The 24359-nt window shown below is 36.4% G+C and overlaps 1 protein-coding gene across 1 annotated transcript in view; it reads right to left on the bottom strand.

The window, feature by feature from the left end:
* The window catches only part of AKAP6 (A kinase (PRKA) anchor protein 6), a 232497-nt gene extending 218514 nt beyond the window's left edge, over nt 1-13983 (bottom strand). The window contains 1 exon segment of the mRNA XM_009886945.1: nt 13660-13983. Within this exon segment, the coding sequence (XP_009885247.1) occupies nt 13660-13983 (324 nt within the window).
* Between the last annotated feature and the right edge of the window lie 10376 nt (nt 13984-24359).

Below are 24359 nucleotides of genomic sequence, written 5' to 3'. Positions count from 1 at the left end.
CCATTCCAAGCTAAGATGTTAGCCCCATGTGAAATACAGATAAAGAAGGGATCCCTGTACCTAATAATGGACAAACAAATGCATAACAATCTGTCCGGTCTTCACAGTTAAACCAGGCATCTGAACTTTCAGGAAGTCCCTATAAACGCTGTATGAAAGAAGTCCAGATGACCTCAGCAAAGGAAACATAGGATAACTTAAGTGGTACCACGTCTATACAAATCCTACTGTATTGCCCTTGGAAATATCCCTCTTTCCTTTATTTTAGCATGAGTCTCATGACACCTGATAATATTGCTAAATGTCCAAATTGTGGAATTGATTTATTACCTCAAAATCCTGGATTTAATTAAAAGGTTTCTAGCCTTGCTTGCTTCTTAAAAATATACCCTGGAAATAACTACTGAAGAGCAAATAAGAATATTCAGTTTAGAATATTCGGATTGGTTTTTCAGCTCTGATTTTAGAGCATAGCTGGCTAATGATTTTGCAGACTTACACTAGATGATTTTGTCTTCTGGCTGCTGGGCAGTGCTGGGATGTAGTGACAAGTTCCAGCCATACTGTGCATACAAGCTAATTGAGTGGTGTGCAAACCATTTTGCTCATCCCACACAGCTTTAAAATAGCTTTAAATATTCAAATCTGTTTCTGTTATTTTGGGGGTCATTTGGATACTTTATTGTATCCAAAAGTACAAATACTTTGCACCATTTACAATATAACATTGCTCCTTGAGTACGATTTCTGCTTGCCAAACAACATTAGCAATATTCTGTCATGTCAGAAGTTTTTATTCTATCAGTGTGCTAAATAGACACATCGACAGAGTAGCCCTCAATAACTGAAGAACATGTTGAACTGCAAACATAGAGATCTTACACACACAAAAAAATTAAATTATGTACTACAGTGAATTGTAGTACAGTAGCTCAGATTTTTTAAGGACAGACAATTCAGAAGAATCTCGGAGAAAAAACAAACGCATGAGGGAAAAGTGGATATACAAATACTGAGGGAGTTGTGGCACTGAATTTCTTTTACGGTATTACAAATACGATATATACACATACGCATATATGCCCCTATATGTATGTCAGTTATTAAAAAGAACGTATTTCAGAATGTCAGATCACAATCACATTGGAAATGCACATATAAAATCATCTATTCTGTATACATTACCAGCTAAATTATGATTAAATCTACAGAACCTGTTCTGCAAAAACGTTACTTGCTTTCTCGCCTTTTGAATGTCTGTATAATTTGTGATCAGAAGCAAATGTACTCGTCAGAACACAAAGAGATGAATGGCCCCACCAAAAGATAAGACTATAGATTGTAACTTGCTTCAAGTCCCTTCTGAAGTATGTAACCACAGCTAAGGGCAGGTATGGTTGCAGGGCCGACTGAGGAAAATGAAAACAATAGTTCGCTGAAATTTATGAGATTAATTTTCTCAGCTAATACAGATTATGAAAAGTAAGTACACTGCTCAATGGCAAAAGGGAAATTGCAATGTATTACTAGATACAGTAGGCTTTATATTTTGTAAAAACTTATGAATGGTCAGTCCGAATTTTGGAGTGCTATGAGTGCTAATGTGGTGCTGCTTTATGCCTTCTAAATTACATGTGTTTTCCAAAAAGAAATGGAAACATTTCCAAAAGAAGCGCTCCATCTTTTGAAATGCAAGGCCTAGAATCACAACTGACTCCACAAAAGCTATTCTCTTCCTCCAGGGAATCGTTTACAGGGAGAAAGAGGAGAGAGCATTCATAAAGATTTAACAGATGGAACTGGTAGGTATCAATTCTCTTTTTCCCCCGTGTTTCCTCACAGTCCATGGTAAATGGTTCATCTCCTGTTCAAAAAGAAAGCTTGTTCATCTGCCTCTGGTTCTGCATAATGCCACTAGAGACAGTTCCACGTTAAAATATTCAGATCAAGTCTTTTGGACGTACGTATGTAATACTACTAATGCTGCTTTACATACAACTCAAGGAAGCATAAGACAATCTAAAAAAAATGTCTAGTGTGTATTTATAACCTGACATCACTACCCCTACGATGTCAGTCAGAAATTGGCCTGAACCTAGGCTCCTGCCTTGCCACCCAGCTATATTTGTTAGATGCACGCAATGAGGCCAAGCTCCAGAGCAATCCTTAAGAAAAGCTCAGGGTCCAGCACGGTTCCCAGACTGCCCCAAGAACACAAATGAGGCTCAGGCAAGGCCACATGAACTTCATCTCAATCCTCCCCAGAAGACATCTCATGCACCTCAGCCACAGGATGGGTGCTATGCATAGGGCAATATTTCAAGTAAAAGTATAGACGTTATAGACGTAGCTATACAGACATATCATTGCGTTCTCCACAGGAAAATAAACAACAGCATTTTGTTGTGCTTACTTGCTTGTTAGTTGTGAGATTTTAACTGATTTACGAAGGAATCACATCAGTTCACAGAAGGCTTTTTAATGGCTAATTATACAGAAAGGGATCTAATTCTGAGGAAGAATTCATGTAATTCGAGAGGCAAATATCCAAGGATATTTAAAAATCACAAATTTGTGGAACTTGTTCTAACTAAAATGCAAACGTGTTATGTTACTGAAATATTCATGTTGCATTTCTGGCATTCAGACAGCAATCATCCCATAACCTGAAATTTCTTCTGTCAACTCTCTCCTAATAAAGGCCCATCAGGCAATTTTAACAATACTGAAGCAAACTAAAAAATTCCTTGTGTTTTGTGCAATTTTCTGGGCCTGTTCTTTGACTGCTCCCTTATGCCATATCACAGTTTTTAGATATCTATTATAAGTGACATGTAATTATGAATGGAAAAAGCAACAAACCCTACCAGTTCAATGAGTAATAAGAAATATGTCCACAAAGCCTACTGAAATATGCAAAGCAAGAAAACATCTGTAAACATAATAGTTCACAAGGCAGATCAGAACTAGATGACTGTTATAAAACATAACAATACCCTACTTTCTAAATTACATATAGAGCTAAAAGATCACCAGGAGAATTTATGTGGCACTGCTTTTTGTGTATATGCTTTTGTTTCTATATACACATATATATATTTACATATATGTTTATAAAATAAAGTCTTTGAATCAAGTCACAGCTACCATAATAAAAATTCCCATTGGCATCCTTACTTTCAAATAAAAATAATTATATACTGTCCGTGACCCTTAATTTAAAAAGTTGACATTACTAAATCTTACTCATACCATTGAAATAGTATTAATTTAGCTTTTTCCTGCAAATCTGGACATCTGTAGGTGTTATTACCATCATATACACATATACTAAACAACAAAATACATTCCCCCAGCAAATGTTTTGGTTAATTAATTTGCATGATGACTTAACATACAACATTTTTTCATCATATTGAAAAGTATTTATATCATTACATCATTATATCCAGTAAACATTTGTGTTTGAGTCAGATTAGGATACAGACTAGAGAAGGCTGTAATAGGTAACATCTGTGCTGGAATTTGATATTTACTTTAATATTTCTCCAGAGACCATTGGTAGAGTACATTAGCTCATTTTCTAAAGCCGGTATTAGCATATTTTAATGTAGGAGTGATGTGAAGTGAGAAGAGGGAGAAATAATCATTATATTTGGTCAAAGTGCACTCACATGCAATCATGTATTGCTGAGGCCTAAACCAGAAATTCTGGAATAACTATATATTTCAGATGTGTAGACATCCAAATGACAGTGAGATTTTGTCAAGTTTTTATTTTTAGAACCAGATGAAGAAACAAAGAGTGGTAAACCACCCACTTTCTTCGTCATATTAGAGCTCCAATTCATTTTTCACAGGCAAATGTTTACCTTTCTTCTCCTGAGTCTCCTGACTACTGAATAATCCAAACATCTATTTTAGGACAACCTTAAGATCTCCACAGCATTGCAGATGCTACTCTACTCTTATATCTACACCCTGCTGAATTACACATCATGCTTCTATGTCCAAATACGTTGCTCAGAAACTAACGAATGCATCTCTGCCCTGGCAAGAGCAGCACTCCCTTGGAGGGAATGTCACAAGTTGCAGTATTTTTGCTCAGACTATCCTTACTGGTTTGCTTTGAAGAAAGTCAAGCTGATTTAAGGAGCTGTTCAGATGGTACCCTTGGGCTAACGGGAGGGCTTAGATGCTCCACACATTTTTCACAAGTCCTTTCCAAAGGCCATGCATATAGACCCCAGATGAGTCAATTTGATAATCCATGCCTTTTTTTTTTCCCCTCTTTTAAAAAATTTCTTTTGCCCAAGCCCAGAGGGCATACCAACGCTGGTGTCTTCTGCCACTCCAAGGAGTATTCAAGTCACTTTGTCACAAGAGCAGTAATTCCATTCATTTTTCCTGGTATCCTTTCCCTGCTCTTCTAGAAAGTAAGTCCAAGCTTAAAAGGGGTCCAGCACAGCGTCTGCAGCATTTATTATTTATTCATTTACCCCGATAAATTATGCAAGTCGGATCCTCCATTATCACTGGGGTTACCAGTTAAGTCCTTTCCAGCTCTTAGCTACTGTCATTCCCTTGATACATAGATAACAGCAGGCTAACCAAGTAGTTCCTACTTTTCTACTCAGAAATGATATCACAACAGATAGGAATTTCTTATTGTTTCTCCATTTTTTCTTCTTTTTATTAGGTCCCAATTTTTTCATCCTCTTAATATTCTAATCAGCAGCCTTCCATCTCTATTTGATCCCTCAGATATGGACCAGCTTTCTTTAGAAGGCAACTAAATCTCCACTGAAGTACGTATGTGCTTTCTGTGTTCATACTATGTCTCCTATGGCACCCAAGCAGACAATTAGAGGACAGTGGGTTTGCATAAATATGGGCTATATCAGTAGACTTGTTTACTAAATTCTAACAGGAGAAAGAAAAACAATTTAATTTCATTGTCTACACAGACTGTATACCAGCAGGAGAGGGGGAAAGTTTTTTTCTATTAGGCTGAATGGCAGAGTTTAAACCCACCTCATTTAAGAAAAGTATTGTGTTAACCTGCCATTATTTGCTTAATAAATAAATAAATAAATAAATAAATATGCATTAGCTATACGTTAAAGGTATAAAATTTCATTTCAAAGTTGCAGTATTGTCTACAAGTACACTGGACCATAATTCCATAATTTAAAAATAGATTACAGATGTTGGTGTTTATTGTTTTTCTAAGGTTTACTGTTGAAAATTATTGTTTGCATATTAATAAACCAATATAGCGACTAGCAGTACTCAGGTACTTGAAGTTAAAAACATGTAAGAGCCTACATAGGCTTAACAGATACTCGCTTAGTATAAGATATTTATAACACCAAAAATGGTTTCAGCACTAACAATACCATATAACTCGCAGTTATCCAATACATTCATGTATTTATTGAGAAATGTTAGAAGCAATCAGACGAGTATTTTTTTTCCATTGCGAACTTAAGATTGGGCTTCCAGAAATGTGTTCTTAACAGACTTCAATGACCAGAGTAGAACAAACATTAGGACAGAAGGTAGGCAACAATGCAGTCCCGAATCATCTCGCTCAGCTGCCGTTTAGCCCCTAGATATCTAAATACCACAGGTACACCTTTGTTGCTGATTCCATTAGAAGTATCCAGCTGCCTAAAATTTTGCATTTCTGAGCTCAGACTACCACCAGTCCTGGCAAGTCTGAGCAACTTTGCACCTAATTTCTAAACCTAATTAGTACCTAGAAAATTTACATTTACTTGATCATCATTTTCATCCTTGAAGGCACTGAGCCAGTAGGTGAGCAAACAGCATGCCTAACGCCTCCAGGATTGCACTCTATATAGAATAGAGCATTAGCTTTTGTTGATGTTTGATAACGTATAGCCAAGGGATTAGGACAATTTTTGAGGGATGTGGGAAAAAGAGGGTTTGCTCCCCTCAGGCAGAAGAGAATTTAGCCTAAAAGCTGCAAAACCAACGTGACTTTTGTAGGTGTGGTGTTATTGTAGTAAAGCACATTAAGATGTGGTAAAAAGTCACGTCTTTTTCCTTAAAAACATCAATCTGAGCAAGGCTGGTGTCTTGCCATACAAATTGGAAGGCCTTTAAACTCAATGTGATTGTTTGACTAAATAGAGTTTGAGAAACATGAATTTATTTCTGGTGCTCCATGTTTTCTATTCTGGCTTTTTTCCAAAACAGGGGAATATGCTCAGGGCACAGAGGAAAATGTAAAAATTAAACAATTGTAGACCCACTCAACTACTCAGGAAATAAAAGCTAATAAACCCACCTGTTTGATGTTCAAGCCTGGACTGTAAGTAAAGGGTAGCCTCTGCAAAACCCACCTTCAGACCAGTTAATCTGTATTTACCAGCATTCATGTTTGACTGCCTTACTGAACACTGTGATTCCACCAAGCTGTTCAAAGGCAAACTAAATAAGAATACAACTTCTTAACCAACTAATTGCTTCTTTTAAATTGTGTATGAAATCTTTTGTTTGCAAAGAACAGAACTAATACATATAGCAGATATCTTCTGCCAGTATAAAGACATATCAAGCTATCATTATAGCATTCTAGGTATATATTACTATATATCATCTGCTCCTGTAGAGTTACTTACGAGCACGTGACATTTTTGGAGTGCATTTTGAAGTGCACATTTGGTCTGAAAAATAACTTGAACATAAGAAATATGATAGCTACTACTAACACTTCAAAAAATATCCACAACAAATCTGTTTTTACCCAGATAAGTCCTATTACCCATTGGTTAAATGCTAGGTGAATTAAGGCATTTAAAGTTGTCTCACTGAGATTGTTGGGATGAGTGTACAATAAATTTAGTGTTTGACTAGAGGCTTAAATACAATGTGCTCTTAACCTTAACCCTTGCCCTTCAAAAAAAGCATTTCACCAATACCAGTGTAATATAAACATATTTTACATGTTTATACAAATACATTGCACTGACAATGTTCCATATAGATAAATGTATTTACTATCTAGTGTTTGATCATACTTCCATAAGCAAACTTGGTTTTGATTTGCAGCTTGACAGGTATTATATTTCTGCCTATGTTGTATTAAGCCATCTGGCTAAAAAACAACAGAACAACATCACATCTGCAGTTACTTAGACTGTAATCTACAAAGACTTTCAAATCTTTGGCATCACTATGCATAAAAAGCAGTGTAATACATGATATGTTCATAGTCAAATTACTGTTTGTTTGGTGTTCATGTGCCTCACAAACATATGACCTGTCATCAGGTGAGATTTTGGGTTGGATATGGGGGGAAAAAAAAAAAAAAAGAAAAAGAAAAGAAGGATAAAAGCAAAGCAGTTTTGCATATATTTTCCTTGAAATAAGTAATCTAACACAGAAATATCCCGTATGTTACATGGAGAACCAATACCAAAAGTTTTCTTACCAAATTGCAGTAAAGAAATCCTGATACTCAGAATTGTGAGTCTGCAATACAGCTGCAGATGGCATTTTCTTTTTTACATTCGAAGTCAATAAAGAGTTTGAAAATTGTGAATAATTTTTTAATTGCTTCAAATCTGCAGTGTATGCCAAAACCTCAACTATTTCAAGAAAATGCTCTTTAAAAAATTCTTCAGTAATTTTTTTACTTATGCTTGTTGATACCATGGAGAATATTTCCCCTTCCCCTTAGCATTCAACTGAAACATTCGAGCTTTTTCAAACTTTAAACTTTTCAGATTAATTTTCTCAGAGAAGTTTACAGTTTTCACAGGATTAAGGAGACTGAAATTTATCAAGTATCATTAGTTTAAGAGAGTCCCTTTGAGATGTACAGTCCTGTACTTTTAGGACATGTTAACTAGTTCAGTATGAAAGAAGTTACATTTTCCCTGTAGTTATAGTCCACTTTCACTTCAGGAGGTTTTGGTGTGTGCATTCTGTCCTCTAGCTATAGACAATCTAAAATAGTTCTCAAAAAGTGAAAATCACATTTGAGAACAGAGAAATCTTATCACACAGATAACCATTAAATGTTCAATTTTTGTTTAAGTGAATTGCATTTCAATGATGCTTAAACTAATTTTATTTCATATGCAACTTAAGGTGACTTGTTAGTATAGGATTCTTAATAGTCCCAAAATCAAATAATTACTATATTACTGGCTCTCAACCTATTTGCTAAACCTGAGACTCTCTGCAAATAACAACACTTCCATAAATTCATGTGCAACAACTTTTTGATCCTCAAACCTAAATACAATAGTGTGTCTTTAAGTTGTCTCCACTGAGCTATAGGTCATAGTTTATAATCAAATGTCTGCTTTTATAGACACTCATACTAGCACCCACACAGGAAAAGTATAAAACTTCGTCAGCAAAATTTGTTTCATGAAGTATAACTCTTAAACACACCCAGAAGTCTTCTCAGAAATGTCTCTGTGAATTTAAGAGATTTTATTTCCCTTCACCTCCTTTTGAATAACAACTCTCATAAATTTGCATAGCAACCCTTTACTTGAAGTATCAGGATCATATCTTGCCTGCAAGCAAAACAGCTGAACAAAGTTACAGTCAATCCCTCCAATTAAGGTTTTGTTTTCACCGGTTGAGTGTAATAGTTATCTCTTGTGGCAAACTTCTGTCAAGATAAAGCACTACAGACAGTATTTCCATTTGGAGTTTCATCTATACATCCTTCTGTAAAGACTGTCACTAACATCTTCTGTGATCGTTTGTAAAATATCAATTATGTTATGGTAAGATGATGAGGCTTAATTATTTTCCAATTTTTCTTATAATACAGGGTTGTCTGTATAGGCTAGAGATTCACTCCAGGAAAACTTCATCTGTGCACTTAGTTAAGGGAGATTTAGATAGCCCAGCAGAAAAGCTGTACAACTGCAGCGGCAAGGTGTGTTGTCACAAGCCTCTGAATAATAGAGCCATTGAAAGTCATCAAACCAAAGGTAAGAAGAAAGAAACGCCCTATTTCTAAGGTTACTGAAAGACATGTGGTAGATGAGGTACTTCAGCAATGCTGCTAGCACTGAATAAGTCAATACAGATTATGACAAAGACAGTTCTGAGTTCTAAATTACAAAAAATTGAACTGAAGTTATCTTCCAGACTCAGCTATATAGCGAGTGACTTAACATCTGATTCTTGCTTTCAAAAGGAACAAAAAAAAAGTTGAAAAGTACTCAGAAAAGTCATTTGATCTGGCCTTCAGTATTTATTCAGTAAGACCAGCAATATTTAATATTATTTTTTCAATAAAAGCCTACTGAATTCAAGAGGAGGGGATGAGAGAGAAAGACACCTACAAGTTCCCTGGTTTTACATTTTTTCAAAATGTTTGTAATGGAATGAAAAAAGGCATAACCTGTTTCTAACTGCAGATATATTAAAAACTAATACCCTTTAATATCTTACTTTGATAATTCCTTACACTCTTCTCTTATCCGGGATTTAAATACACGGAGAAAGCAACTAAAAAGTCTTTGCCATCCCCCCCGCCAAGTGGAAACAGAGAGAGTGAAAGGATAATGGTTACATGATATTTGACGTCTATCTAAAGTTCATTAAAATCTTGTTGTAGTAGTCAGGAGGAAAGATGAAAGATTCAGTCAAGAGATGTTTGAGGCTGACCCAGATATCCTGGAAAAAGATGACTGAAGTCTCTCCACTTGGAAAGAGAGAAAAAATCGGCAGTCTGCAAAGATCTGAAGGCATTATTATGGCATAAATTGTGTTTGTTTCTATGACAATATACAATATATGATTCAGACATTTAAGTCATAAAGTAGCGGTGGAGTGCTTTAGTCCACAATCAGTTAGAAGTTAACAGTCATCTCAAATGCAGAAGATTATGCTAGATCACCCAAAATGACAGTTTGGTAAAGGCAACAGAAAACATTAATCAATGAGCTGCAACACCAGACCGTTCCCAGAGAGGGTTAAGGGATATAAAGCAAAGCAGAAAAATGGGAGTTGAATCCAAGTTGGACCTCAGGAGGATTCCAAGAAAGAATTTGCTGTAAAAGCAAGCAAATTTTATTCAGACTAAAAAAGCTAAATGGATCATGAAAGCACCTCAGCAGGTGCAACATAATACAATGACAGAGAGCGCACTTTTAGATTTGCATGTAGTAAAAACATAATTTCTTTCATCTCTTTTACAAATATTTGCAATTGGTAACAGCTACACTGAATGTATTAGAGAGATGTAAATGTATCTTAGCACAGCTTGAGTTAAGAGTGATGACCAGATAAATGACTAATATAAGGCATTCTGGACCCCGGACAGTTATGATTCATGCATCTAGCTTACTGAAGCACTCATGTGAAGCTGAGCTTTCCAGGAAATTTCCCAAGGGACAACATAAGACAAGCATCCCACTCCTGCTGCGTGGCTAGTTCTGAGAAAGGGCATTGCACAAGTGAGAGAAACAAGTATTTTCAAAGGATAAGGGGTGGCTAGTAAAGCCCTAAGTCATGTAGCATGAAAAGAGACTGTCAGCAAACACCAAAATCCCCAGGGAACAAGCCACAAAAAAAGAAACAATGGTCTTGATTACAGAAAGAGCAGCAGCACAGACAGATCTGCGACAGGAATGCAGCACAAATATTCTCAAGAGAAAGAGATGATCTGTTTGCTGAACAATTTTTCCAAGGAATAACATAAAAAGTCTGCTATGGCTTAGATCCTCAAACCAGCCCTATCACCATCAGCCAACTGACAGCCAGAGGAAGAAAAGCAACTTTAAGCATCCAAAATGAATAGAAAGTTGCCTGAGAATGGAATCAGACCTGACTAGGAGAAAATGAAAAATTATTTGCCTGACTGCTACATTTGCAGTTTAAAAATTTTATTCAGAAACTATTATGTTATAGACTTTTATCCTGAGTCTGTATCATTCATTTTTGTCTTTATGATTTGGAGAAAGGAACAGAGAGGCTTCCTAGATTTGCAGATGATGACAATATGTGTGCTTAGGGGAGATACTTCAAACATACCAAAAGAGAGAGATGGAACTGAAAAAGTCACAGACAGACTTGAGAAATGGGAGATTTAAAAAAAGTTTCAATAATGGACAAATACAAAATCCTACATGTAAAACGTCACAGATAAAATGGATAGAGAGATGAAGAACCTATAGTGCAGCAGAGGAGTTGGGGATTTGCAGTGAATTACAAGCTGAACATGAATCAACTGTCTCCTGCTGTTGTGAAGAGGAAAAAAAAAAAAAAAAAAAAAAAAAAGAAAATACCAAACTACTATGTATTGTTTGAAAGACATGTGAAACACTTTTTCCAGTCTTCTGCCAATGGTAAAGCTTCACACTGAGCCCTGTGTCAAGCCTGGGCATGGCAATTCCAGAAGAACACAGATCAGTTGGAAGGAGCCCCTCAAGGAGAAGAATCACAGCACAGAACAAATGAAAAAAGAGGTCTGGATGAGGTTATGGATTTTTACGGAGTTTTTTTGCTTAGCTGTTTTTTGCTAAGTTATATAATACAAGAGGATACAAGGATAAACAATTTAAAATACATCTAAAGTCTGAATAAAAGCATTTCCATAACACTTGCTTTTACATTCTTATTTCTGTTTTTTACAGGTTTAAAGCTAAGCAGGTTACAGTAGTTCTCTATTCCTAATGTGTTTGTTAAGAAATTGCTGCATTTTTTACTACTACTACTACAGGTCCTTTTCAAAGCTTTTTCTTTTTAAGTAACTCTGTGAAAAATTTAAAAATATGTCAAATATTTTAAAAAGATCTTCAAATTCGTGCATGCACAGATGCACACATGTATAAACAAACAGAAAAAGAACAACTTCCTTGTGAGTCCGGGGTCTGCACACAGAATATTAGCCAGCCTCAATGACAGGCCCCCCAGGCTGACAGGCCAGATATCTGCAAATAATTGAGATTCCTTCATGTTATTCTTTTGTCCTTTTTTACAGTTGTATTAAGCAGATCTCTTCCTAGTCCCAGACCACCCCTAGGTGCTACAGCAATTGCTTACATGGAAAAAACTGTTCGGAAACTATTTTATGAACTCCCGTTGACTCTTGCAACTTCACAAATAAACTCTTAAAAGGAAAAAAACATGAGGAATGCTATTCATTAGCTGACCTCCATTTGGGAATAAAACATTTCAGTGGATGTGTGAGGGTGAGCTACATTTAGAGATCAGTCTCATTTTGTAAGCAGGCCAAAATCAGTTCTGCTTGTGCTCTAAACCCAGCCCAAATCTGTATGTGAATTCATCCACAAGATCCACAGCTCTACTTTCAGCTCAGCACTGCTCTAATATGGCCACAAGCAATTTCAGATCGGAACTGTCACTTAGTCCAGCAAGATTTGTTATGTCTGCCTGCAGAAATGCCCTTTAGGTGTATTTGCTAAAAACCTACTGCACATTGTGGGCATAGATCTTTTTCTCATCAAAAGTAGGCAACATCTACCCCAAATTTTTCAGAAAAATAGCGGGACCGTAAAAAAATCAAGATCGGCTTTCTATTTGGTTAGGACTGATTACAGTACAATTGCTTTATGGTTAGCGCTAGTACACAGAGTTGTATTTTAAGACAGCCTACAGCTCCAGTCCTAAAATAAACACAAATAAAATACCATCGCGCTGAGTATGAAGGAAGACTATGTTCACATAAACAGGCCTCAGAATGCGACTCTGAAGACAGCTTAGTCTGAAGAGATAACATTTGCCTGCTATTTTTGGAGGTTGTTTGCTGCCTTCAAAAGCATGCTTCATCTGCTGCAGCAAACCAAGCCATGCAAACGAACATACACGTACAGTCCCAGACACCATTTACATGAATTTCACTTTGAATTTCCTTAATACCTTTAAAGATTCAACACTGAAATTTAAATCTGGGACCAAGACAGAGATAATTATTTAGAGATACTCATGTTCAGTTGTCGGGTTGGGGAAAGGGAGATTGCTGCTCTTTTAGTTTACACAAAACACAGATATTGGGCGGACAAAGTCCAGTCTTGCTAATCCATTTTCTTACTGGGGAAAAAAAAAAAAAAGTTGATTTACTGGTTGTGACTGTTTGAATCTTCTCTCTTTGTATTTCTTACCAACACTCAGATCTGAAAAAAAATTCTACACATTTAACATTTTGTATGTAGTCCCACCTGAGCATGACCTTCAACGTAACATTTACACAACTGAAAGGCCAGACACTAGACCATTATTCTGTCTTAATGCCTCTCAAACTTGCTTAGTTTTCAAGGGAGGGGCTATGCTTATTGGGACACAAATTTGGGAGCTTTAGATACTGAAACCCATTAACATAAATGGGAATATTTCTGAGGCCTTCTGAGATGTCCGGTCATGTTACTGTTAGTGTTGTATTATCTGTTGTTAGAGTGTGAACATGTTCATTAATATGGTTATGACGGTTGAATTAAGTGATGAATAAATAATGTTGAAAAAAATCTGAGAATGATACGGTTTCAATTATCTCCCTGAAAAGGATTTATTCACTTTTTAAACACAGGCTGTCAGACATGCTACAGCAGTTATGAAAAGCCCTTTTATTTACTTTACCAGTAGCAAGATGAGTGAACCACCTTCACTGAAAAACCTGCAATATAAAATTCATCCTACCTTCAGCTGTACTAGATGCACATCCACATGCTTGCTGTCTGAGTCCTGCTGGACAGAGTAGGTCAGATCCCTGACTCTTTCAGACGTCATCCGAAGCCAGGTCTCAATTTCTGGCAAGTGGAGAACAATCTTCCAATCAGCCCCAGTGTGTAGAGGAGGCGGCTTTTCATACTGCTGGCCAGAATCAAGCTCCTTCATGACATCCTCTTCCCCATCTCGTTCCACTGTAGGAGTCATGTTTATAAGCATGGGAGATGCATCAGACGGCATGGGATCCAGTTCTTGTGTTCTCATGGGAGAAAGTGCTACATCCATGGCTAACATGAGAAAGTCTAAACCATAGTTCTTTCCAAAATAGCTGCAAAAATAAAAAGAAAGGAGACTGCTGTTATAAGACCAAATTTTGCAACAAAAATGTTCACAAGACAAGGAGTAAATGGCAACGTCTGAGAGGTATCGTACTTCTAAATAAATTCTTCGCCCTGCAAATCTACACTAGAAGTTCAAGAATAAATAGATTTTTCAAATTAACTTTGTTGATTTGAACAAACAACTTATTTGAGGAAAATAACAAATACCACATTTCTCTCATTGTAGACAATCACCTTGGAAATGACAGTTTTCACTGATGAAAAATACATTCTGATTTTCTACAACTGCAACGTAAATAAACTGAGCATTGACAAAGCTAGCAGAACTTTACTGAACTCCACGAGTTAATGTAGGACTGGTATTTGTAAGCTAGCATGTATTAGAACATACTCCTTGGCCCAACATTTATGACTAAACACAAAATATCTCAAGTTTTATTCAAATTTCCCAACTGTCCACTCAACCTTGATCACGTACAACAAAAACTTTGAAGGCAAATTTGAAGCAACTATTGAGGACACTCAGTTGGTCTATTGTAGGCAAATTTTATATTTGAAGTTTAAATTCTTGTGGTGTTGTTAGATTAAGAAATGTTGCAATAAGCAAAAACTCTATCAAAACTTATAGATAAGAATTCCAAATGTCAAAACATGTACCTAAAATTAAAACAACATTTTACAAGTGAGGCTTTACTAAGCCCCAAAGCCATCATCAATATACACTTACAAGGTTCACTGGAAAAAGTAAATAAATAAAACATTTTACTTTGTACCTCTTTCTCTGTACACTCTAGCTCTCTGTAATACAGAAGGCTGCCGTAAACCTTACGCCTGAGAAAGAAAATACTCTACTTAACAGCATGCACCTGGTTTAAAGATAAGTACCTAAAGCATTATGAAAACTTTCATTCAGTAGGAGATGTATCTTTTACCTAATTTTGGACGCATGCCTGCTTTTGACATACAACTTCACTAAACCTTATACCAGCTCTTACTTGTTTCTTCAATATTTTGCAACCCTAAGTTACATTAAATAATTCTACATTAAGAGAATTAGGAAAATTAGGTCCTTTTAAAGCTGTTTTTCTCTGTACTAACCGGTGCATATTATAAATACTTCAGCTACATATTGACAACTTTTGCTTGTATTCCTTTTCCATAGTGCTAAGACTGCAAATAACTCAGTTATGCAGCTATTAATTTGGGCAACACTCCAAGTTTTTACAGTTTGACTCTTTTTTCTATACAGACTACATTTTAGCTTTTGGCATAAAAGCTGTAAGACTGCAGAAAAGAAAGCAGTGCCTTTCACTATTAAGTCAGCTACACTGTGACTACTGAGTTATATTCCTAAATATTCCAAGTGGAGTCTCAGCATCCAGAGACTACTGCAGGCAGTGAGAGTACCAAAGAGGTATCCAAACACCACTCTACTTCTCCCAGCTGGGAAAGACAAAAAATTTACATTTAATGTTAATTTGATTTTATTTCCTATCCTGCCACTACTTAGTAAATTATCTTTTTCACATCTATCACTCCAACAAAACAATATTTAGAACTGATATTAAGCTAGTAAATATTGATTGGGCACTTCAGAACAAAATTTTCTATCAGTGCAATCAAGAAAAGTGAATGAAAGAAGATTCCAATCATTCTCAGTGCCTGTTGTACAATTTCCAACTCTTTTAGATTAATTTTTGAAGACTTCAGTATTAAATGGTGTTAAATAAAAAGCTCTGTAGCAAGACTGCACAAAATTAATATTTTAGGATGCTGAGAATTTTTTCAGTCCATCTCTTTTCACTGCCCATTTTTCAACTTAAACTCTATTGCTGTACATACTCAACATACATCGTTAGACAAATCACTGAATTTGCAAATATTTTCATCTTAGACACTGCTGCTTATAGCCCCAGTTTTAAAGCATATAAATCAACTGTTCTAACAGCCAAAAGTATCTTATTACATCAAGCATATCCTTTATATCATTTCCTCCTGAAAATGAAATTTTGGTGAAGTGCATGTGGTCCTTATTTCTGCATGTTTATCACTAACAAATGAAACATGCCTACCAGCAAAAGAGTTGGTCCTGAATCACTAAATGATACAGAAACACAGGAAGTGCAGCACTTGCTTAGTAGCTTTTCCACACACGCACACACAAAAAAAAGTGGCAGTCTGCAAGAGATTTTCAACATGACTCAGCTCTAGTAAGGACATTAAAGCAATTAGCAAACAGAAATTAAAACATGCTCCTGCGGAAGCAAACAAAAGCTACTCCATGCTGCATGCAGAGCATAGCTCTAGCTTTGATACACTGAGTTTGCAATTAGCAACCATTAGGAACCTGCTGACCTGTTTTTTGTTACGATGTGCTTGACTCTATATACTGGCTCTCCAGCATTACAGCTAATGCCTCCTTAATCCTACTTGCTCTTAAAGTCAAGTCCTTTAAATCCTTTTCTTACCGACAGATCACAACAAGTTGCAACACTTCAAGTAAGAATATGTGGAGAAACTTTAAAATAGATCATTCTTTTCACATTCTTAAAAAAAAAAATTAAAAAAAAAATCGACAAACGTGATAAAACAGGCTGTGGATACTAATTAGCAAGGTCTGGGAAAGCTTTAAAAAGCCCACAAATGCTTGAAAGGAGAAACTATTGCAGCCAGAAATAACTGAACCTGAACACTAGGACACTGATTCATTAAATTGTTTCTTGGCAGAATAAAAAGGCATCATCATCCAACTACGCTGCGAGAAAGGAAAACTGAAAGATTATCCTGCACTCTCCGAGAATACCGGCGCTGAAGCGGCACATTCACAAGAGTGCTCCTAAAATCGCTGGAGAAACAGTAAGCTCCACCCTGCTATCCCTCCCCCAGCACCCCCGCAACTGGGGCAAAGCAACATAATTCCCCTGTCACGCCTGCACTGACCTATGAAACGCGCTGGCACGGCACCGAGAGTGCAAGTTTCAGTCACCCTGATGCACTGGATATGAAAGGAAAATAGGAAAACCCCTGCCGCAGAGGTGTTTTTACAAAGTTCTAATGTTGAAATCCTAAATAGCAAAAAACAAGGCCCAGCAACAACAGCAAACCTCGCAGGCATATCTGCTTTAAGCAATTTAGGAGTTACAAAACTTGCCAAAATACTTTTTATCAGAAATACGTTCTGCTTTTTGGATTACTGACCACATGCATTTTCGGCTTCCATATTTCTAACTAGGTCAGCAGTCTTGCAGAGGACTGCATTCATAAAGTTTTGTTAAGACACCAGCTACTGAAAATGAGTAAATTAGCTTCTCTCCACCCCATTCTCGTATAGACACATCTATTGTCCTCTAGCTATGCCCTTTCCCCTCCAATATTTAGGATATTACTTTTATAATGAAACGTGGTAGGTGGAAACAGCAAGACGGGGCATGAAAAGTCCTCCTTCAGCTGTTCCAGTACTTGCATAACGTACTGTCAATGACACATGATAAATTTCAGCAAAACCAATTTTAATTTGAAATCTGAAAAAGTGTATTTAATAACAATATTCCATATACCAAGCTGTCATCTAGGGGACTAAAACATTTGCTAAAAAAGGATATGAATGGATGATCAAGTTAAACAATACTTGGAGGTCATATACTGCAATGTTTGATATTTTAAGTGACTGATTTTAGATGCTGGCCTTAGAGTTTCTTATATTTCTGAGTGTTCTGTTTTTCCAGATTTTGTGAGATGTACAGATAGTGAACTGTAAACCACTATAATAAGTGTTAGAACACATACTAAAATTGCATACGTTTTTTAGAGTTGCTCTTTATACACTACGATACAAAAATAATTTTTGAAAAGAGGTAAAGTGATTAATTTCCTTCTAGCAGGACCTCTACCACCGCTAAAGTTCTTTATAAACACAAAAAGTTAAGCTCAGTCTTGTTTTCTACATCACAAAATCCCGATAGCATCAATGACAGTTTTAGGTGGGTAAGCAATGCTACATGAGAATCTAGCTTTCTTCTAAACCAAATCCTTTCTGTACCTGGAATAGCTGTATAAACTTGATGATTTTAAATTTGCAGGTGAACAGCTGAAAATACATTTTCACATGTCCCGATCAATAAAAAGTTCATCCCTCAGTATTTTCAGGGCACAGTCTTATTTTCATTACCAAAATCAGTGTTATGATGCCATTATTTAAAAAAAGAATGCATCTAAGTGATGTGTCACTTCTGACAGCTACTGTTTCTGTCTGCTGAAAGGACACAGTTATGAACTACACAACAGAGCTACAAGCTTGTACTCTTTCTGGTGGGAGAAAAAAAATAAATGAATTGAGAGTATTTTTTGCCTTGTGTAAGTTCTTTATATACAGTTCTATATTTTCATGAATATTTGTATAAAAGGTGAGAGATCCTGTGTAAGTACACGCACACATATGCTTTCTATCTTCATCTTTAGTAAGTGCATTATGCCTAACAGATGGCTGATTACCTTCCACTAATCACATAGGCAATCTCGCTTTCCCCTGGTTTTCCACTCAATCAGATGCTAAAGCTTTTATGCAAAACAGAGAGAGTGTGTGTGTCAACCGTAATATAGTTCATCAATCATCACAAGCCTTGAAAGACTTCTCTCACTCATTCTGATCCCCAATTATTCACATTTTCCTTGTTTATAAGGTGCAGGCCGTATTCATTCTGCCAGCTATCAGATCATCCGTGTTTTCCTCCAACAGCAGTTGGTTCCTGTCAAACAAAGATTCATTAAGCATTTTAAGCCATACAGTAGTCCAAGCAACGATCAGTGGTGCACACACTGGGTTGAGTGAATGTTAATGAGCTCTAATTTTTCTTACTGTCACATATTGTTACAATCAGCCATAAGCACTATACAGCCACCTGTCTGTCAAATAAACAATTGATTTCATTCTCCAAAATTGCCCCCCAAAAAAAAACCCCAGAGAAACTCCATCATTAAATAATTATGTCTGGTTGCTGACTTCGAAATCTAATGATGTAAATTTTAACATCAGATGTAATGAGCTCATTGTTGTTGAGTTTTCTTAAATAGATACAGTCAAAATGAATACCTCACACAGCCAAGTTATATTTCCATTTCTTTTTCATTTCAATAGTCTCAGGAATTCTCTGCCAAGTTATAAGGCTCATTACATTTTTCCTTGAAAACGCAATCTACTGTATCTACTACAAAGATAAACTGTGTCAGTACACAAAAAAACTGAAACACCTCATGTTGGTAACTACACATAGAGCAACTTGAACTTAGTATCACATTAACGCTATCCATGCTATGCTGATTCTATTGCAGATTTCCCACATGATTTAAGAAATACAACAATTTCAAAAAGCTTTCAAAGAACTGAATTTGAAGAGAGCCAATTTAGTTTTTTCTCTTCATATCATTCCCTGTGGACACATTTCAAAAATACCGCCTAAATTTATCGTACTATTACACCTAAAAGTTTGAAAAAATTGGACAGGAAGGGAAAAAAATTCATTTAATACTGCTGGGCCTCTGATTTGATGTGCGTAGACTCTTAGAAGGTATATCTGATAGGGAATATGATGGTGCCTGAACTCCTGTAGGATAGGAACCAAAGAGCCTTGCATAGTAATGCCCATATTAAGCCTGAACATTAACGTGAATCATGATTAAAATTTTTAATGTGACTGAGTTAAGGGCTATTAAAAAGTCTACTCCCGAGGCTTTAATGGTAGCAAAGCTAGACCACCAATGATTAACTATGGGAGTCCCACCATGGATGTCTGTGTTCCCAATTATGTCTATAAATCAGGATTCAAGACACTGTGATGACCCAACGTGTTCTTTGGTATCTGCTGTTTCTTTTTCTAATACAAGGTGAAGGAAAACGTAGAACTTACAAGGCAAGTGTTTAGAGCTGGCAATTAGAAATTATTGTGGCAAATCAGGGCACGTGGAAATTCTTCTGAAAGATCTAGGATCTGCCTGAAATTGATGGGACAGTAGGAGAGAATAGGAAACAAACTTGCAGACCACAAGCTCTAGGCACTATATACCCAGGCAATCTGCAAGAAGTGAAGGGTGGAATAGCCAAATTGCTGATTGTGGTGTGCATGACCATTCATGTGAAACTTCTTTGGTTCTTAAAATATCAGTTTTTCAAGAAAGGTTCTGGGGGACCTTTTCGCCTGAGGCATATACCAGGAAAATTAATAGAAACCGTAGCAGAATGAGTCAACACCTGAAAAAAAATACCATTTTTTAGAGGAAGAGCCTCTGCTGCCACATTATTGGAGTTTTCCAAATAGATCACAAAATGCTTTTGTCAAGACCCAATGCCTTAAAAGCGAAAGGAATCTATATAGCCACAGGATAAGCAGGAGGTCCTTGAATGGACAAAGAATTGAGTAAAAGGCTAGAAACAGTGGCAATAAATGGACCGTGGAATGGAGACCAAATGGAGACAAACAGACATCACAAGCAGAGTTTCACAGAAGCCTCTGCTAGGTACTGTGCTTCTCAATACGCTCATAAATGACCTGAAAAGTGGGTGAAAAAGTCTGCAGAAAGTATTGAAATACTTGGGACAAATTTAAATTCAGAGTACATGCAGGACCTTACAAGACCGAAAAAACTGAGCAATAAAATATCAGATTAAACTCAGTATATGCAAATATGAAGCTATGCGTATGAGGAAAAAAAAAAAAAAACAAAAAAACCAACCAGTCCTAATTGCATGTATAGAATGGGCTCTAAGGTGAATGTTACTACTCAAGAGCAATGTCTTGGAAGGAAAACTATCAATGTTCCATAAAAACCATTGGCTTAATACTCAATAGCAGTTAAAAATAAAATACAACTTTAGGAACATTTAGCAAAGGAATAGGAAATGAAGCAGAAAAAAAAAATCATTACATCACTGTATAAATCCATGGTGCATATCTAGCACGTTATGTGCAATTCTGGCCCCCTTATCACAAAGGGGATACAGTGGAGCTGGAAAAGGGTTCAGAAAAGGCAATATGTAATCACCTCTGTTCAAATGAAAACTGAGCAGGCTGAGACTCTCAGCCTTGAAAAAAAGGTGACTTAGGAGAATAGGATGGAGATCATAAAATGCCACTTTAAGACCATGCTACCTAGAAACTATAAATTTTGCTGGTTTTCACAACCTAGGTCTCCTCAGTCTTCAACAGAACCCCAACCTCTTGTCAGTGGAAGTAATCATTATATCTCCTGTGTGCTCTTTGTCTTTAAAGTGGTACACCACAATCCCTCTCAGGGTCTCAGTCATTTGCCCAACGACCTTATATACCTAAGAGGGTGCTTCAGCCATTCTACTTGCTGCGGTTTTTGCACGTGGTCCTCCAAAGGAGGACCTGGAAGATCCAAGCCCAACGTTTTTCAGGTATTCCTTTCAGGAACAGCTTGACAAAACCCCTTACCTACAAACAGCTTCCTTTTAAAGAAAGTATAAGTGAAAATTTAAAACAGCAAACAGTCCTGAATTCACCTCTCTGAAGGCCTCAGTTTATTCAGTGTCTTCAGCTGATTCAGTAAATTCCAAGTCCCTTACCTAAATTCATTTCAGTATATATATAAAGCCACAAGTATGATAACCTATAAGAATAAAAGCTTTGGGCACAAATCCAGTATACTCATCATATCAACAATTTACACCTGTATTGTCAAGTCTGGGAATTTCATAAACTGTGGAAACTTACAGTATTACACTCCTACAATTGACCAGTGGATTAAAACTGGAAGCAAAGCAGAGTTCTGCTTCAGAGAGAGTTCACTTCTCAAGAGGTGCCAACCGTGCATCTTTCCACTAGCACCAAGTTTACCTAAAAACATATGCAATAGTTCTAGTCCAGCATTAATTGCTATTATCATCAAAAAGAACAGCTGGGGAAAAACAAAACAAAACAAACCCAACAAACTATCCCAACCCTATATTCAACTATTCCTCTGAAATTAACTGAGTACTGTATTTCTCACACTGAGCCCAGAAAGCCACCCTGGAGAGAAAGGAATACTTCACTGCTAAAGAAAATATGCCATACATGCTTATGTAAAAACCTAAACACTGTGATGTATAGTGATGTCTTGCATGAAACAGTACATAAAATTTATACACTCCCAGCTCATATAATTTTATGTTCTCACTTATGAAAAAGCAAGGAGACTGGCTGGAAAAGATCCCATTAGACAACTGAGGTGCATCAGAAAAAATTCTACACAACACATCCACACATTGAAAACAATTGTGTAGTGCCAGACTCAAGCAGATAGAGCAACGTACTCAGAGAACCAAACACATTGGGATGCGTAGTTGTGTTTCCTGGCCATTTCTGACTCAGTGCAGGTTTGCCCTGCAGTAAGGAACAGTGACTGGGAGATGATGTGGTGCAAAGAGATTAGCATTAAAATGGACAAAGACAAATTAGCCGCGTCATATTAATTCATCATTACTGCCCTACACCACCTTAGGCTTTTACTATCCTAATTTTCACTCCAGAATGTCAGCAATACGTAGAAGACATACATAGCTGCAACTTTCATATGCTGATTCTTCAACACACGTGAGAGGTTGGTTGTCGTTTTTTGGTTTGTGGTTTTGGGTGGTTTTTTTTAATCTCCCTGCATAAAGCCATTTTTGTCATTCCAACGGCCAGTAGTGAGCAGAGCATTTGCAATCATAACATAATTTTTCCCTTCACCAGCTACAAAGGTCAGATGGTAAAGGATGCAAAATAATTATTCTAGCAAGAAGGTGGCCCCTTGTTCCAAAATTTTTCTCCAAAGATATAATGTGAAGAATCTTTTAAATTAGAAGATACCAAAATCAAGACTAGGCTTGCCTGAATACTAATTTGGATTTAAAATGGTCTTTAAGTATACACAGGCAGTGAGACATAGGTGAAAACATTCAGAACTGTTTCACAGAGGATCTGCTTATTCACTTGTGTGTATACCACCATAGGTCTTTGACTGTCTGTCAAATGCAACCAATGGCCAGTGAGGAAGGAGAGGAGAAATAATTCATAATTGTTTGTATGGCGACGATCTTTAGTCGCTGAGAAGTTTTTTGAAAAGTCATTCACCATCAAAATACCAAACAGATTATTTCTACTCCCAAAACCAAAAAAAATTTTCAGACATGACATTTCATTTCATGTCTGTGTGTGTCACTTTCTTGAAGCGCTCATCCACAAATGGGCACAAGGGCTTCACCAAGCGAGTAGTGCGGTATGTTAGTACTGACCTTTTCCAGCTTAAAGCAAGATTTCTGTTAATTCTCTCTAAACACAGCTAGCTTGGTAGCTTTCTAGGAGCTGCTGTTGCTGAAATACATGGAAGTGCATTTGTTTTGCAGCACTAAATTTTATTGCGATTGTGCATTAAAGTGAACTTACTCATTTCAACTTCAGGATAAAACTCAACATCTATTAATATTAGAAAATCTAATTTAATTTCAGCTACCTGAAAATACCTTATCAAATCATTCACAGAACCCTAGTTCAAGTTTGCTTCTCTAATCGCATATTTATGCGGTATCTGGGAACAGGATGTTTATAACTGAAGATTAATTGACTCTACAGGACTGATCTGAAATTGTCAATTAGAGATAGAAAAATCCTCATATCAAAAATTTCCCATAAATAACTTCAAATTCTTTGTTCAATTAAATTGTTTTTGATATTTTTCATAGAAAAAAAAAGGTGAGAACTTTCTTCCTTTGTTCAACATTTCATTTTATCCAGATTTCATTTGTCATTTTAATTTGCTTTTTTCTGACCGCTTTAAAAACAAAAATTATTTCTTCCTTTTCTCCTCCAAACCAGAAAAGAACAAATAAATTTTTTTCAGCAAATACTAGCAGTTAAAAACCACAGTGTTTTGATGCAAACAAATTTTGCAGCAAACTTCCAACCAGTCCTGCTCTTTTTCCCAGGAGCTACCTCAAAACCCACACTCTCAAGATTTCTCCTATGACAGCAGAATGAAGGCACTGATGTAAGTCTTACCTCAAAGTTAGGGAAAATAAAAATAATGTGTTTCACTGAAATTTCACACTCTAGTTTCATAATAGATACATACTAATCACTTAAGAGAAATCCTAACATTATTTTAGGGAAAATTATCCAAAGGCTCAACAAGCTTATTCCTTTTTATTATGGAAGTTCACTATGAGAAATTAATTACTTGTATCAAGCAATACGACCTCATCATAAGTCAGACAAGAAGAACTGGGCAAGGTTATTTTAGCTCATTTTCAAGTTCTATTATTTCCTATCCTCTCATATGTACTGTACAAAATAC

Source organism: Charadrius vociferus, unplaced genomic scaffold, assembly GCF_000708025.1.
Source record: "Charadrius vociferus isolate BGI_N301 unplaced genomic scaffold, ASM70802v2 scaffold14, whole genome shotgun sequence".
Classification (NCBI taxonomy): domain Eukaryota; kingdom Metazoa; phylum Chordata; class Aves; order Charadriiformes; family Charadriidae; genus Charadrius; species Charadrius vociferus.
This window is presented reverse-complemented; position numbering and strand designations above follow the sequence as displayed.